General features: G+C 36.9%; 2 protein-coding genes across 6 annotated transcripts in view; one reads left to right on the top strand and one right to left on the bottom strand.

Moving 5' to 3' along the window:
• The window catches only part of LOC106882562 (unconventional myosin-Ic), a 179,063-nt gene extending 163,329 nt beyond the window's left edge, over positions 1 to 15,734 (bottom strand). For all 4 annotated transcript variants that reach the window (XR_016242318.1, XM_089354097.1, XM_052968713.2 and 1 more), the window contains exon 1: positions 15,478 to 15,734. The gene's annotated coding sequence lies outside the window, so the exon portion shown is untranslated. The remainder of the gene's footprint in view (positions 1 to 15,477) is intronic.
• The window catches only part of LOC106871164 (G patch domain-containing protein 3), an 82,766-nt gene continuing 80,015 nt past the window's right edge, over positions 14,750 to 17,500 (top strand). Inside the window, exon 1 of one of the 2 annotated variants that reach the window (XM_089354099.1) lies at positions 14,750 to 14,927. In XM_089354099.1, the coding sequence (XP_089210225.1) occupies positions 14,917 to 14,927 (11 nt within the window). In that variant the 5' untranslated portion in view covers positions 14,750 to 14,916. The remainder of the gene's footprint in view (positions 14,928 to 17,500) is intronic. The other variant, XM_014917491.3, reaches the window with a different exon arrangement.

The raw sequence follows: 17,500 nt of genomic DNA, 5'->3' as shown, positions 1-17,500 counted from the left end.
ATGTGGAAAATATAAATACTGGGGTTGATTTGTCCAACTAAACCCGTCAAGGTGGTGCCCCTAAGTGACTGCAGTCCAATGACTGAAACAAAATAAAAGATATAAGTGAATAAAAACACTGCTATAATACTTGAAAGATCATGGGACCTGCAGCAAAGGCTTTGTCTACATCTTGATCAAGCAGACCTATGATCAAAAGCATTTAAGCTATTTAGTGATATTTAAGACTAAATCATCCAATATGCCTTTCAATTTTATTTAAGATGATGAGTGTATGATTTGAAAGAGATTTGGCTGCTATTTCTTGTAAGTAGAATGACTACATAGAAGATCCCTCATTAGCACTTTATGTTGTAAGGCAAGGGTACATCAACCTGGCAAAATCCAATAAAAAATGTAAGTTACAGATAATGGCTAGTAGCTATAGGTACAAACATATTAAATGAAGTGCCACAACCAAGAACAGATCTAGCTACCATTATAGACTTAGCATTGCAGAAATTTAGTGTCGCTCTATGCTGCCAATCACTGTAAGTGAATTTGTCTGATAGAAACTGAAAGGAGCCCATCATATTTTGTGTGTGTGTGTGTTTTTCCCCCCCTCATTTTGGCATTATTTGATAGTTGTAAACAAGCATCACCATCATACAAGTGGTATCATTCATTTCCAATTTTCCATCAAAACAGGTTCTCTCATAGGGAAATATTTTCCTTTCTTGAAAACAAGTCAGGAAAAAATCTTTCCCAATGAATTCTGTCTGGCCTTTGCAAATATGAAAAAGAGATTCTTAAAACAATGGTGATGATAGAGGAGAAAAGGACTTTTCAGTCAAGCTGTAAACAACCTATCAAGCACCAGTGGCAAGATAAAGAAAAATCATGAATTTAATCCAGACACAACTACAAAATTGTCTAGCCTTCTCTGTAGCTGTGTGTTCTAGATGATTCGGACAGCAGTAGTAATAATGAGATGGTGTAAGAGCCATCCAAATCCATACAAGCATACAAAAAAAAAAATAAAAACAAAAAGCAGTTGTAAAATAGTGATGATGATGACGATGATGGTGATGATGACATGGTTAATAAACAATAGAGTAATTAGCCTAATCACTAATCTCTTCTCTTTAGTTTCATCATGTATCTTTGATATTTCAATGACTTCGATTCTATTTTCCATTTTAAGCAATTTATTTATTAGTAAACATGTCTCAGAGATTGACTCTAATGGGTTGTGCAAACAATTCACTTTATTTGCAGAAAAAAAAGCTTGTAATTAGCTTTCTCTCTGATGACAGCCTATATACACCTAATTTTTAGAACTGGTTGTTGTTGTTTAACCCCATATTAGCTCTGACAGCAATGGCCCAGTGGTTAGGGCAGTGGACTCGTGGTCATAGCAGGGGATGGTGGCGAACCCTGCTGTACTCTTCCACCACAACTTTCTCTCACTCTTACTTCCCGTTTCTGTTGTGCCTGTAATTCAAAGGGTCAGCCTTGTCACACTGTGTCACGCTGAATATCTCCGAGAACTACGTTAAGGGTACACGTGTCTGTGGAGTGCTCAGCCACTTGCATGTTAATTTCACGAGCAGGCTGTTCTCTTGATCAGATCAACTGGAACCCTCGACGTCGTAAGCGATGGAGTACAAACAACAACAACAACTCTGACAGCAAAATCCATGATCAAATGAATTCCATTTGTATCTAGGATTACATTATCTAGTGTGTCCTTTCCTTATTTAAGATAACAGGGTCTAAACTGAGCAAGATTTGGCTGTTACTTCTATTTCTAATAAAGTGAACCACATAGAGACTCCTTAATGAATCCATTTAGGACTGGTGCTCAGTAACAATGTCATACAATCTTTATTTCAGATTTATTATTTTTTTTACTCTCTATTAGTTACTCAGTGGTTAGGGTAGTGGACTCGCGGTCGGAGGATTGCAGTTTCGATTCCCAGACTGGGCGTTGTGTGTGTTTATTGAGTGAAAACACCTAAAGCTCCACGAGGCTCTGGCAGGGGGTGGTGGCGACCCCTGTTGTACTCTTTCGCCCCAACTTTCTCTCACTGTTTCTTGAGTAACGCTGCAATGGACTGGCGTCCCGTCCGGCTGGGGGGGAACACATACGCCATAGAAACCGGGAAACCAGGCCCATGAACCTGCCTAGGCTTTGAAAGGGCGTAAAAAAAAAAAAAAAAGTTACCCTATTACTAATTATTTGAATCAAGAGCTTCTTGTCAGATAATCTCATTGTTGACACACATCACTATTCTGTTAACTCAGGTGCATCTCAGCACTTGTTATTTACTCCACACAATCCCTTTTCTACATGTATGATCTACTTGGTGTTACCACTAACCACCCTAAACTTACGCCTTCTACTCAGTACTCTGTCCTCATTTTCAACCATCATTAACATCTTTACCCAGCTATGCACAATCTCCAAGAAGAGCAAATGTAAAACCATTCTGCAGTAGGGACTCAATGTTCAGCAGTACTGGGTACTACTTTCACATCCAGGATTGTGCTGCTGCTAAGTACACAGATACCCTGGGCTGCATCCAGAGAAAAATCACTCAACTAAAGAGCATTAAATCATAAACAGAAAATGGCCTCTAACCCACTGACATGCTGTTAACTTTCTCTGTCTTTTCTATCACTACTATAATGGCCTCTGCTCTTCAGCCCTTTCTCGTCTCATACGTCCACCACTCAGGCACACTCAACCCATTCTCTCCACCTCATCACCTTTGTTGCATCCAAACCCTATGGCCCTGCTCTGATCACTATGCTCATTCCTTCCTCCCCAGACCATCAGTTCTGTGGAATATTCTCTCTGCTCACATCTTTCTGGTAGGAATATTGGTTTCAAATTTTGGCACAAGGTCAGCAATTTCAGGGGAGGAGTTGAGTTGGTTACATTGATCCCAGTGCTCATCTTGTACTTACTTTACTGACTCTGAAAGGATGAAAGGTGAAGTTGACTCCAGCAACATTTGAACTCAGAATGTGAATTTGGAAAAAATGCCACCAAGCGTTTTGTCTGTCACAGTAATGAGTTTGCCAGTTTGCTGACCTAGGTAGGAGTATCAACAACATGAAGCTCACTAGTCTTGGAGAGCAGGCAAAAGTCATGAGCACTGCATCTTACTCCTAACTCATCATCATCATCATCATCGTTTAACGTCCACTTTCCATGCTAGCATGGGTTGGACGATTTGACTGAGGACTGGTGAAACCCGATGGCTACACCAGGCTCCAATCTGATTTGGCAGAGTTTCTACAGCTAGGTGAAAAAAAAAAATCCCCAAAAAACAAAAACATATAGATAATAAACATTTGAAGAAGCATATCCATAAAACTCACTGTTTGTGAATAGCTCACAGCTAAAACCATAACACAATCAACCCTATACCATACAATCTGATGGAGGTGGTTACATATATTTCACGAGCAAAACTAAGTAACAAATACTGATCTTCATTTTTCATGTGTGTGTTTTGATTGAAAGTACTGCTAATGTATTGGAGATTGTGCACTCACTGTACACATACACAACTAAACAAACATCCACCCTTGCTTCAACATTTTTACTTTCCAGCCACTCCCTCCATTATCAAATTGTGCCCTTTGACATGTGACACTGCAACAATAATGGTTTTCATTTCTCTGAGCTGCTGAGTAAACTGTTTTGTCATAATTTGTTCACTAAAGCATGTCTCTTTTTCCCAATACTCCACTATATCTGTAACAAACTTTAGGCTTTACATTAATGCTCTTACTGTAGCAATCAGATACAGCTATTCAAAAATTCAATGCCCTTAACTGTAGAAAGCAGTTTTATATACCAAAAGCTGTTGAGTCATGTCATGTTTGAAACTATTTCTGTTGAGATAACTCAGGTTTATTGAAGTTACATGACTTGTAGAAAATACAACCACACAAACTGTCCAAGTAAATTTCTAAAGCAAGTACAATATTCAGATCACAACATTAATCTTATTTTTCTTACTGTTTTTCAGTTCCTTTTCTTGGAATGGATACCTTCCAATTTCAAATATCAGCAATAAAACAGCTGATGGACTTAACCCTTTAGCATTAAAACATGCCATACTTGTCCCAAATATTCAACCTGTTTTCTATTCAAACTGACCAGATTCAACCTCTCACACTTACCTTACAATGTCATTTTAAAAATAAACAATCACATCATTGAAATCTTGAAGATACATGATTAATTCAAAATAATGTGAATATAAATAAACATTACACTTGACAGAGTAATCTGAATGCTACGAGTTAAACAACAGACTACTTTATTTTTTCATTGAACTTGTTCATCTTTGTCAAATTAATCTTATTGTTAAATACTGAAAAGACTATGCTTCGTCATTCAGCTGAATTAATTAAAAAATGAAAATAGGAAAGTTCATGGAAAACTAATTCAATATCATGTATTATATCATTAATGATTTGATGTGCTGATGAAGAAAATGTTGAAATTATCTCTAATAAACAGAATACATTGTTCAATAAAACAAAACAATAGCTTTGTTGATACCAGTAAACTATTATATGAACTCATGGAAATGAAAATCACAAAGAAGTCATTTTATAAAAGAATTGAAAACTAAGTACATCATTAATATAAATTTTTTTTTAAGACTGAAAATAAATTACTGTTTTGACTAGTTATTTGATAAACAATTGATCAGTAAGTATCGGCATTACTTAATGATTATCATCATCATCCAGTGCTTCAAATCCAGGCCCTGTGCCCGCTAATGGGGGTGGCCAGATCCACCTCAATGCCACAGCAACTGAAGTAGGCAGGTGCAGCCCACCCCAACCTTTGGGATGGCTGGTGCCCATTCTCCTTTGCTATCATGAGGCTTTTTTGGAACTGGATTTTCTACGGGGAGCATGCCCTTGCTTACTCCCAACCTCTGTTTCTAGAAATGAGTGGTCCCGAGACCAAGGCCTCTACCATTATTTTTAAGAAATGTGGTCAAAAACTAGCTCAGGAAGGCAGGGATGCTACTCCCGGAGACCCTTTCAGAGCCCTCCTATTAATTTTTTTCACTTTTCTAGCAAACACAAAAGACAGCACTACTTCTCTACTTCTCCTTTGCACTGAATATATGATACTGAGTTTCTGTTCGCTCATTTCCTCCAAAATGGCAGGTTATCTTCTTTCTATAACTGCTTCACTTTGGTGGCCTCTGCTACAAACTGCAAGGGGGTGCTGAAAAGTTAGTTCATGGCTTTGAGGGTATTGCAAAATGCCTGGTTGAAGGTCCAACCATCCGAGTTGTTTTAAGGAGCTTAGTAAAAACTGAAGGACCACTGCAATAAGTGTGTGAATCTGAGAGGGGAATATGTTGAATAAAATCATAATTAACTGATCTTCCTGTATTTTCTTTTACTCAAAGCTAAAACTTTTCAGCACCCACTTATAATGCTTTACTTTTGATTATATGAATAATTTAATAAGTTAATGAGAGACTTTCCAACATCTTAGCAAAAAGACTATTCACCACCTCCAAACTTATCTCCACAGCTATATTCCTACCTTAGTCATTTCTAATTAACCTCTCATATTGACATGTTCACATACTTATTTCATGACCATCTGCCACAGAAGGCAAGTGTGCTCTTAACACTTTGAACAGGATTTTCCCCAATGACATTCTTGTGTGTTCTGACATATTATCATGCAAACTCTAAACACTTCACACCTTTTATTATCTCATGTCAAAACATTGTCAAGCTTTCTCGTCCAAACTATGTAAATTTGACATTTAACGTTCTCTTTACTTTCTATATTCACTTTCTTACTATCATTATTCTTAACTTCTTTTTAGAATTAACTTTCTTTTGCATGTTTCAATCTACAAAACTATTTCACCATAAAATACCTGATAGGACTCTGTAAATTACTTCTCAAAGCTGGCCAAAGTTTTGCAGTACATTAGCACTAAGTTCTATGCAGTTTTTCTCTACAATGTAGGTGTCCTCATTCTATAACCATGTATAGAAATATTAGTTTAAGTAATATTCTTTTCTACTCTAGGCACAAGGCCCGAAATTTTGGGGGAGGGGGGCCAGTCGATTAGATTGACCCCAGTACGCAACTGGTACTTAATTTATCAACCCCGAAAGAATGAAAAGGGAAGTTGACCTTGGTGGAATTTGAACTCAGAATGTAAAGACAGACGAAATACCGCTAAGCATTTCACCTGGCATGCTAACGTTTCTGCCAGCTCGCTGCCTTAGCTTAAGTAATATTCACGATTGGCACAAGCATCATTGTTTTGGCTAAGAAGTTTACTTCACAATCACATAGTCCCACTGCACAGTGCTTTGGCCATGTGTCTTCAAACAATAACCCTGGGATAGAAACTGAAAGACCATCTTGCATGTGTGTATGTGTTTGTGAGTGTGTGTGTATATATATATGCATGCATGTGAGTGACTGTGTGTTTGTTAACATTTGTGCTTCTCTGAAAGCATGTGCCTGAAAAACATAGAAATATGAAGTGGTATCAAAAAGTTCCTGGACTAGTTCTGTAACATGCCAACAGAAGGTAACACATTGTTGTGTGCACAGTGAGAGCTAGCAGTGACCTTCATGAGGCAGTTTGCTGAGCGACATTACTGTGTTTACTTCACAAGTTGTGAAATTTGTATTTTTGTGATCACGTGCATACTGTAGTCTACAATTTTTGTCAAGGAGAGGAAGTTGGAACAAAGAGCCAATGTAAAATTTTGCGTTAAACTTGAGAAGTCTGCAACAGAGACACTGAATATGCTTTGGCAAGCTTATGGTGATGGGGTAATGGGTCATTCACAATGTTTTGAGTGACATGGGTGCTTCAAAAGTGGAAGAACATCCCTGAAAGACAATGAGCAATCTAGAAGATCTGCCACAAACGTCACCCCAAGAAATGTGGTATTGTGCATGGAAAATTTGACTCCTGGCCAGACTGTCAATTGGGAGTTCTACTGCAATGTTTTGAAGTGTTTGAGAGAGGATATTTGGCGAAAGTGACTGGATCTGTGGAGTTTGAAGAATTGGATTCTTCACAGCAACAATGGATCCTGTCACCAAGCTCCTCACTTGAGAATTTCTCATCAAAAACATGGTATTGCTTCCACACTCACCCCATTCACCAGATTTAGAATCTGCGGATTTCTATCTCTTCTCTAAAATGAAAATGCAGCTCAAAGGTCACTGTTTTAACACTGTTGTTGAGATCCAGGGTGAAATGCAGAAGGTCCTCAACAAACTTATGGTAAATGACTTCCAGGCTGGATTCCAAAAGTGGCAGGGACACTGGGACCGATGTATTGCTGTGCAAGGTGACTGTTTTGAAGGCAAATAAGTTATTTTTTATTAAACATAACTAGTCCAAGAACCTTTTGATAGCACCTCGTATAAAACAAAGAAGAATATAATGAAGTTAAAAATCCCAAAGGAAGAAACAATAGAATCTGACACTTTCATTCTGGGTGATACCCATTATCAAAGAGAAAAAAAGATAGGAAAAGCAGGATGCATACTTCTCCTTTTGTGTTTCTATTTTAATTTTTCTTTTTTTTGTGGTCAATTTTCTAGATATATCTGATGAGGGCATTTGCTTGATGTTACAAAGTAGGTATATCATTTGAGATTGTTATTATGATATGAGACCATTGTTGTCATGTAGCCATTATTATTGTTGCTAATTACTCAATTTAGGAGTGGATTTTTTTTCTGTTTGTTTAGTAGCTTATGCTGGATACTAATGTTTGCCAGTTTTCTGTTTCTCTAAGATTTATTTATTGCTATTTCCTTGTTTAGTTGTTTGATTTTTAGGTCTGTTCTGGGTTGTAGGACTCATAAGACTAGAACTTAACTTAATTTCTATGGCTCTAAGTGACTGAGATTAGAACACTCCCACACTGAATGAGACACCAGTCTGTCACAGGGTCAACTTCCTAGCTAATGCTGGAGTTCATGTACAGCTGAGTGGACTGAAGCAATACAAAATGAAGTATTTTGCTCAAGAACACAACACACCACCTAGTTCCAGAATCAAAATCATGATCTTACAATCAGAAGAGCAACACCCTAACCATCAGGCCCCACACTGACACCTGGTTGTTTGATGCTGAGTTTTATTTTGGTTGTATGTAGTTTTAGTGTACTGACTTTGAGGTTCTTTTTTTTCTTTTCTTTTTTTTTTGTTAAAAGGTTAGCCCTTCCTGGTGTGACTAACATAGCAGTGTGTAACAACATTTTCATCTTGTTTTTTTTTGTCTTTGGATAATAAGTGTTATTTCCTATTTGTTTCTATCTAGAAATCAAAGGAAATGACTACTATTCTCTGAACATCAATGTTTTGAAACTGACCTATTTTCCATTACATTTTAAACAGATTCAGAGTTGAACTGTTAAAGCAGAAATATCATTATAGTAAATATTCTGTTCAATACTACAAATTTGCTTGTCAGTTACTTGACCTTAACCCCTTCAGCATGTCCCTTAGTAGCTGACAATATGTGCATCTCTGATCATGAGCAGTGGTGGAGAAGCATGATAATCATATGTTGAGAGGGATTCTTTGAGGTTTGAATAAATGTAACAAAAACAAAGTCTGAAGGAAATATTAGCAATGTTTCACACTTACTAGGTGTAAGCAAATAGGAAATAACAGTTGCTATCCAAGGACAAGAATGGGGTTACATAGCGTAATATTTCATTAAAGTGCTTTGTGGTATATGATCTTTAAAATATATGTACTGCAGTGTTAATTATGGTGATGGTGGTGTTGAACTCTGAAAAAAAAATACTTTCTTCATTGAGGTGCAAGAGTGTTGAGATGGTAACTGGTAGGTGGTCAGTGGGAAGTTGGGGAATTGTTTGCCAAACGTTTTTAGTAGCTAGGTGTGGGGAGTAGAAGGTTGCGTCTGTGAGTTGTTGTAGTTGGCTAGGAAATGTAAAGTGATGATGACAATGATGTGTGTATGAGTGTGCGTGCACGCGTGCAGGTGTGTGTGTGCGTGTGTGTGTGCTAGTGTATATGCATATGTGTGTGCATGTTAATGTATGTGCATATACATACATGTATAAACATATAAACACACAAGCATGTGTGTGTGTGTGTGTGTGTGTGTGTGTGTGTGTGTGTGTGTGTGTGTGTGCATGTGTCCTACACAAGACTTAAGAGTAACTTCTCCACTATGTTGTCTATATTCAGTTACCAATCACTTTACAGAGTGGATTGGAGATGTTTTGTCATGATTTGGTGGGGACAGAATGATGAGAGAGGTAGCAGTACATGTGAAAGAGGGTAAAGATCTGAAGGAGAGCAACAAAGGTAGGTGATTAGGTGACAGTAAGAGAGAGTAAGTGATAGAAAGCAAAGAGATGGGTGACGGTAAGAGAGAGTAATGATTAGGAAAAGAGACATAGCTAGAAGAAGGTTGATGGCTGAGGGTACTGAATGTAGAAAAGAAGTCACATGATACAAGATGATAGCAGGAGGGTTCAATAAGGCTAGATGTAATACCATCTTTCATTATATAAGTGGCATCGTACATCATCATCGGTTTATTGTCCACCTTTCCAGACTTGCATGGGTCACATGGAATTCATTGAGACAGATTTTCTTTGCTGGTGGCTTTCCTATCACCAACTTTCATTTATGACCAAACAAACTAATATTTCTCTCATGGCTGGACATACTTTCATGGAAGACTGGAAATGAGAGATTCCACTGGTATAATGATGACATTCATTTATAACTTTCCTGTGATGTCAAGTCAAGGAAAAAAACAAAAACACACGCACACGCAGACACATACACAATGGCTTCTTTCAGTTTCCATCTATCATTTCACTCTCAAGGCTTTGGTGGTGAGTATTTGTGATGAAGGTAATGGAAGGTGGTGGAGTAGTAAATGCAGACTTAACATTAACATTATTGGCAAGAGACCCAGATATTCTACATCCCACCAACCATCACTATTACAACATTTACTTTGTTAGTTTCTGTGGATAGGTAGGTCTTTTCCAGCATAGCATGTTCTAACTCATTGCAATACTTTGTCATCTCCTTAGTGAAGTTAAGCTTCTTAAGATCAGTCTTCACCACTTTGACCCATGTCTTCAAAAAATTCTATTCAGTTTGAACACTTCTTCATACAGCTGTCGTCCATAAGTATTACATACCTATATCGATGTAGTCCTTTCTTGTACACTAAACCTGATTCCTTTGGATCCAGCTTTGCTATCAATTCATTCATGCTCAATTGCTTATGCATATCAACATTTTATTTCTAACAGAACATGTTTGTTTCATTTCTTTGCAAATCTTCTGCATTCAAGGCATGTGACTTACTACCACTTAAGTCTAATAAAAATCAATCCTTCAAGAGATAAACCTTTTGTTCCTAGCAGAGGTAATAGCTACTTGAACCTTTCTCTGACTTCTATGCTTTTGGAACACTCATATCCACTGTTAGGTAACATCTAAGTAACAAAAACTATCACCTACTTCTTACATCTGTACTCTTAAATTTAACTACTCTTGTGCATCTGTCACATATGCAGTCTATTTTTTCTGTTAACCTGCTTGTTAACCCACTGCACCTCATGTGCATTCATAGTTTACACAGAATATACATTGTAAAATTTCTACCTAAAACTTTTCTACACATCAAGCATGACCTTTTCCTTGATGGTAACTTCTTTCCCAACTACAATAACTTTAGTTTTTGCTATGTTTACTTTCAGGCCTTTCAATTCTCAGGTTTGCTTTCATATTTGGATTTAACCTAAACATTCTACAAATTCAGCTTTAAGAACTAGGTCATCAGCATAAAAGTGGTCCTATGGATAACCTGTCTTAAATTCATCTGTTATAGCTTGGGGAATTTATAAATGGGAATGAGACTGAGAACTTGCCTGAGGGTCCTTTAAATGCGATTTAAATCTTTTGCTGAAATCATTGTTAACTCTGAACAAGACAATTTGACTTAACCTCTGTACAAGGTTTGCACAGCTCTTACAAGTTACCCATCTTTAACTAGTTCCCTTGGTAACCTCCAAGTTATAGTGTGGCACTCTATCAAAGGTTTTTTCCAGGTTGATGAATGCAAGTACAGAAGCCTGTCTTAGCTAAATCCATGTCCTGAAGTTGTCTCACTAAGAAAATGGCATCAGTTGTACTTCTTCATCATACAAAGCTGAACTATATATCATCTAAGTTAATTCTCTTCCTAATAAGTTGCTCTGTAACAGTTTCAGTAACTTGGTTTATCAATTCAATGCCTCTAGTTGCTTCTCCCACTAGTATTTATCTTTTATCCTGATAGCAGTTAATGATGAGTCAGTGATTCAACAAAGCTAATGCTTGTCCTCTCCACTCTTTAGTTAATCACTATATCTCCTTCAATCCAACTTCCTTATTTCTGATTTTCCACTTAACGTATCCATCAAAATATGTCTTTATATACCTCACATATTTTGAAACCACATTGCTCTACTTACAAGATGAACCAAAAGACAGGCATAAGGATTGGAAAATCAAAACTCTTACAGTCCTATGAAACTTTGAAGTCACTGTCAACTTTTTCTTTGTAAAAATAATATGTATGTGCATGTGATATATGACACACACACACCATCATTACTTAATGTCCTCCTTCCATGCTGGCATGAGCTGGATAGTTTGACAGGCAAATTAGAAGACTGCACTAAGCTCTACTATCTGGTATATTTCGACAGGTTGCCGCCCTTCCTAACACCAACCCAGAGCTATCTTAGCAACATATATGGAACAGGGAAAATACTCTTGGTCTGGTAGCTGAATATTACCTTGTTTTATAAGAAGAGTAATAAGTAAAAATCAGAGAAACTACCATCCTATGTTCCCCTTGTCTCACCTTTAAAAGTTTTTTTACAATGTTCACAGTCACCAGACTACTGAAACATCTCAATAATCAACAGCCAAAGAATGAATCAGGTTTTCAGAAAAAACTACAGCATGATAGACCGCATTCCTCTAACATAGCTTCTAAAATGAGTAAAGGGGTACCAGTTGCCTCGTAACATTACCTTATTGATTACAAAAAGGCTTCCGATAGCATCAAGGTCAATACAGATGCAAACTTCATTAAACTTCTCAGGGAGGCAAACTCAGGATGTACCACTGATGTAGCTTTGTTATCACCTATAAGAGATCCAGTTGGGAAGGTTACCAAAGATGGGGATACTACCCCTCTCAATCTCTTCAGACTGAGACCCCCTTCGGTCATGACTGACCATGGGATTGCACTTAGAAAGTTACCCTCCCAGGCACAAGTCCGGGCAAGGTTGTTTATGGAAAACCAGCACTTGCCCATGCATACCAGCCTCCCCTCTCCACACCACCAATGTTATCCAAGGGAAAGGCAAGGGCCGATACAGCTTGGCACCTGTGACGTCACAACTCATTTCTACAGCTGAGTGAACTGGAGCAAAGTGAAATAAAGTGTCTTGCTCAAGAACACAACATGCAGCGTGGTTAGGGATTCAAACTCACAACCTCATGATCGTAAGCTCGACACTCTAACCACTGAGCCATGAATCTTCACAGTGTGTGTGTGTGTGTGTGTGTGCGCGCGCGCTCTTCATAGCACATCTCTAAATGGTTATCAGTGACAATGACTGGAAAGACTGCATCAACATCAACAGTGAGTTACTAATACCTCCAATTTAGAGACATTGTGCTCAGCACAGAAACTTCAGATCAGCTGTAGACCATTATAATAGAAGTGGAAACCTAGAGTTCTGTAGTAAGCCTCAAAATATGTTGTCTGAAAACAAAACACATGCAGGCCAAAGATGGAGAACCTCAATTAAAGACAAGCTCAAAGCACAAATGGACAAAATCCTACATGCCTATCTCTACAATTGACTGTTCTGTCTGCATTTAAGTAAAAAAATGGGCTACTATGAAGAATGAACAAAAATAATTGGCTATGACACAGCTGACCATAAAAGACCTATTCTGAAAATATCATTGTGGGAGCTTATCCAAATGTAGTCTGAGAAGAAAGAGAGTGGAATGAATGATGTAAAAGCAGCATATTGAAAGTACATGTTCTGCTGTGCTGGACATATCATAAGGATCAGAGTCAATAGAGGGACCAATGTAGTTGTTGAGTAGTATCCAAGGGATCGAAAGAGACAACTCGAAAGACCTCCAAGACTATGAGAAAATGACACAGTCGGAAAAACTCAGACCCAGATAGAAAACAAGGGCATTGCCAGATGCATGAAGAGTAGGGACATCTGATAGCCTGGTTGACATATAACTGTGTGAATGTATCAAATCTTACCCCATACTAATAGTTTGCCTGTTTAGACATTTATTCTATTATACACACACACGTACACACACACATATATATACAAACATGTACACACACATATACAAATTTACACCACTTATATATATATACATATAAATATGCATATAATACACACACACACACACACACACACACACACATATATATATATATATATATATATATATATATATATATATAATGCCAGCATGGAAAGCAAACGTTAAACAATGATGATATTTTACATGTGATATGTATATATATATTTGTACAAATGCATATGAGTATATATATATATATATATATATATATATATATATATATTCTATTTTCGTATATCTCACCTTTCCTTTTATCTTTTAGCTGAACTATATATCATCTAAGTTAATTCTCTACCTAAGAAGTTGCTCTGTAATGGTTTCAGTAACTTGGTTCATCAATTCAATGCCTCTAGTTGAAAAATATTTAGTTGAATGAATCTCCCCCAGTACTTATTTTTGTTAAAGCTTGCTACTTATTCTATTGGTCTCTTTTGCCAAATCGCTAAGTTATGGGGGACATAAAACACACCAACACAGGTTGTCAAGTTAGAACGGTACAAATACAAAGACGCGCCCATGCACACAATACATATACAGGCTTCTTTCAGTTTCCGTCTACTAAATCTACTCCCAGTGCTTTGGTTAATATATATAGTTTTGGGCTAACCAAAGCCCTGTATGTATATATATATATATATATATATATATATATATATATATATATATATATACACATATATACACGACAGGCTTCTTTCAGTTTCCGTCTACCAAATCCACTTACAGGGACAGGGATTTGGTTAGCCCAAGGCTATATAGTAGAATACACTTGCCCAAGGTGCCATGCAGTGTGACTGAATCCGGAACCATGTGGTTGGGAAGCAAGCTTCTAATCACACACACACATACATACACACACACGCAAAATTGCATATTTACATCATATATTACTCATGCATTTCATATTACACACATACACGCAACTATATAACAGACTCACATTTATATATCCTGTGTGTGTGTGTGTGTGTCTTACATCGTATATTGATATTATTCAAAAAACGTTGCACATATATAATACATATTACACATATATTATATATATTACACACACATATATAATATATATTACACATATATTGTATCTTGTATACATATTACATACATATATATATATATGATACATTACACATATATCGTATATATCAGGTATATCACACGCACACATATATACATTTATGATATATTACATACTCATTCAGAGACACACATACATATAAGCATGTGTGTATGTGTCTTATATATATATATATTTATAACAACTAAACTGTTGGTGCTTCGTGTCTTGTCACTGGCGCTGCACTCTAGCATTTCTCTGACACATCTGAACCGACCGGTCATCCACAGTGTAGTTTCTGTTTAACCCATGGTATACCTGATTGATAAATCTTAATAGGAAAAGGCATTCCAGCTGTATCTGATTCGGAAATTAATGAGTACATGGTAATCAATGAATTCTTCCTTTTTCGACTTTCGTATTTTATTTGGAGATTTTGGTTGCTATTTCTTGCTTGTCGAGCGACAATGCAGACTCCCCCTTGTTAGCGTATACACTATGTATTGCAGTTTGCCGGTGAAAGCAGCCGTAACATTAAAAATTAATGAATGATTTGGTGGTGTGGTGTGCCGTGTTAAATTCAATTTCACTCGCGGTAAAAGTTGTCTTCAGATAATTGAAATTTCCTCCAGGAACAAATTTATTTTTGATAAGTGAAAGCAAGATTATGTACATATTAAGCATATATTATATACATGTGCTTGTGTATGTGCTCATATACACCCACCCATAGACATTCATATAATCGTCTATAGAAATGAAAATTACCATTTTTTTTTAATGCAAAGAAGTTTTATGGCATACATAAATATGTGATACATACATAGATTACATAATATAATATATACATAGACACAAACACAACAGCAGTGTGGTAATGTGAGAGAGAGAAAGAAAGAGAAAGTGTGTGTGAGAGAGAGTGGAAGATTCGCTTACTTGTCCGTCGGTAATTACTGACCGCTTCTCTCTGACTTGTCTTTGTCGGTAAGGTTTCGTTTAAAAATTCACCCTCAACCTGTCAACCTCAGTGTTATATACTCTGATATATGAGTTTGTACAGTAAAACAAAGACTGCCTGTTTGATAAATAATAGTCTATATATACTTGTTAAAGGCAGAACAATTGCACATACACGCGCGCGAAGGTGTATACATATATATTGCCTCTCTAACTCGCTTTCTCTTTCTCACTGTGCGAGTGTGTGTGTGTATGTCTCTCTTTTTCTCTCTCTCACACACACTTTCTGTCCCCCCTCTCTCTCAGATTCATTTATTCTCTCAACTTTCTTTACTCTGTTCCACTACTCGCATGCACTACATTCCAATTCCCGTCTTCTATCTCCGCCAACCACTCCTTATATATTCTTACGTATGTTAACAAAACACCTCCGATCTCCACTTCTTTCGTTTTGCTACCCTTTAATTGATCCCTTATTGTTTTATTTTTTTCCTTTTAATATTATTATCGGCTTCTCTCCTTGCTCTTTCTTCTTTTCGTTACATCAACAGTATTACAAATTTCTGGAAAATTGTATTTTGCTTATTGATTTTTCTTCTGTCTTTCGCTCTCACATTCTCATTCTCATTTTCCCGTTTATATTAGTACAAAGCATGAGTCATGCAACAGTTGCAGCGTCATTTTCGCTTTCCTATTCTCCAAGATAGGGATAAAACCATGTGCTTCGTTTTTTTGTGTCTATGGATGGAAAATGCAAAGACGTTTCGCTTCACCAATCTAACAGGTGGTTTCTGGTGACTTAATCACCTACCTCTTGAACATGTACCACTCGCAAACAAATATACATAAGAGCGACTATTTAATTATAAGTAAACAGACATGCACGTGTGTACACGCCTACGTACGAACACACACGTAAATGCACAAATATCAAGACGAGAGCTATACTGGAGCACCGGCTCACACACACTTACATAAGTGTGCCCCCATCAACTTTGTTTCCTCATAAATTTCAGAAAAATGGATTTTTTTAAATGAAATTTTACATAAATATCTTTCAGATTGTGTTGATTCCGGTTATATCGGAAATATTAATGAACTTTTAGAGTTTTATTTATATTCTAACACAAATCGATAACAATAACCTCAGTACTAGATTAGTATCGGAGAGATGAAAGGCAAAGTTGGCCTTGCTGGTATTTGAACTCAGAACTTTAAATCGGAATAAATACATAAATACCTCCAGTCGTTTTGTCTGATGGTCTCATAATTTCTGCCAGCCCCTATTTATTTTCCCGTTTTTTCTTGTGATTTTTCTTGTATTAGTGTCTTGATTTGCAAATTGAATGGACCGTGTGCTCAGAGCCAAAACATTGCTTGGAGCCATAAGGCAGGTTATAAAGACCTACCTAGATCCGCGTCTCCAAAGCAAGAAATTACCAGTAGCTCCTATCTTTATAATGTGTACGTTACACGATATTCATCTCTCACTGGACGAAGTACTTTTTGTTGATCTTACCTTAATGTAACAGTAAACTATAAAAATTCTGTTGTGTCTGGGGAGAGTCATTCTCTTTTAGTGCCTTATAATTTAAAACACTTACCGGTAAAATTTCCACTTATTTCTTTTTTACTTTTCTAAAATTTTCATTGCGTCTTGCAACCTTACAACGAAAATTTTAGAAAAAAAAAATAAGTAGAAATTTTACCGGTGAATCTGTTAAATTATAAGGCACTAAAAGAGAATGACTCTTCCCAGACAACAGAATATGCTTCAACACACGAACTCACATAAAGAATCTTGCAAACCAAATCCCCAAATTCCCTTTCTCTCTCTCCCTCTCTCTCTCTCTCTTCCTCTCTCTCTCTCTATATATATATATATTATATATATATATATCATCATCATCATCATCATCATCGTTTAACGTCCGCTTTCCATGCTAGCATGGGTTGGACGATTTGACTGAGGACTGGTGCAACCGGATGGCTACACCAGGCT

The sequence above is a fragment of the Octopus bimaculoides genome, chromosome 6 (assembly GCF_046866305.1).
Source record: "Octopus bimaculoides isolate indiv1 chromosome 6, ASM4686630v1, whole genome shotgun sequence".
In the NCBI taxonomy this organism is placed as follows: domain Eukaryota; kingdom Metazoa; phylum Mollusca; class Cephalopoda; order Octopoda; family Octopodidae; genus Octopus; species Octopus bimaculoides.
The sequence above is the reverse complement of the archived record's forward strand: the minus strand, read 5'-3'. Positions and strand labels throughout refer to the sequence as shown.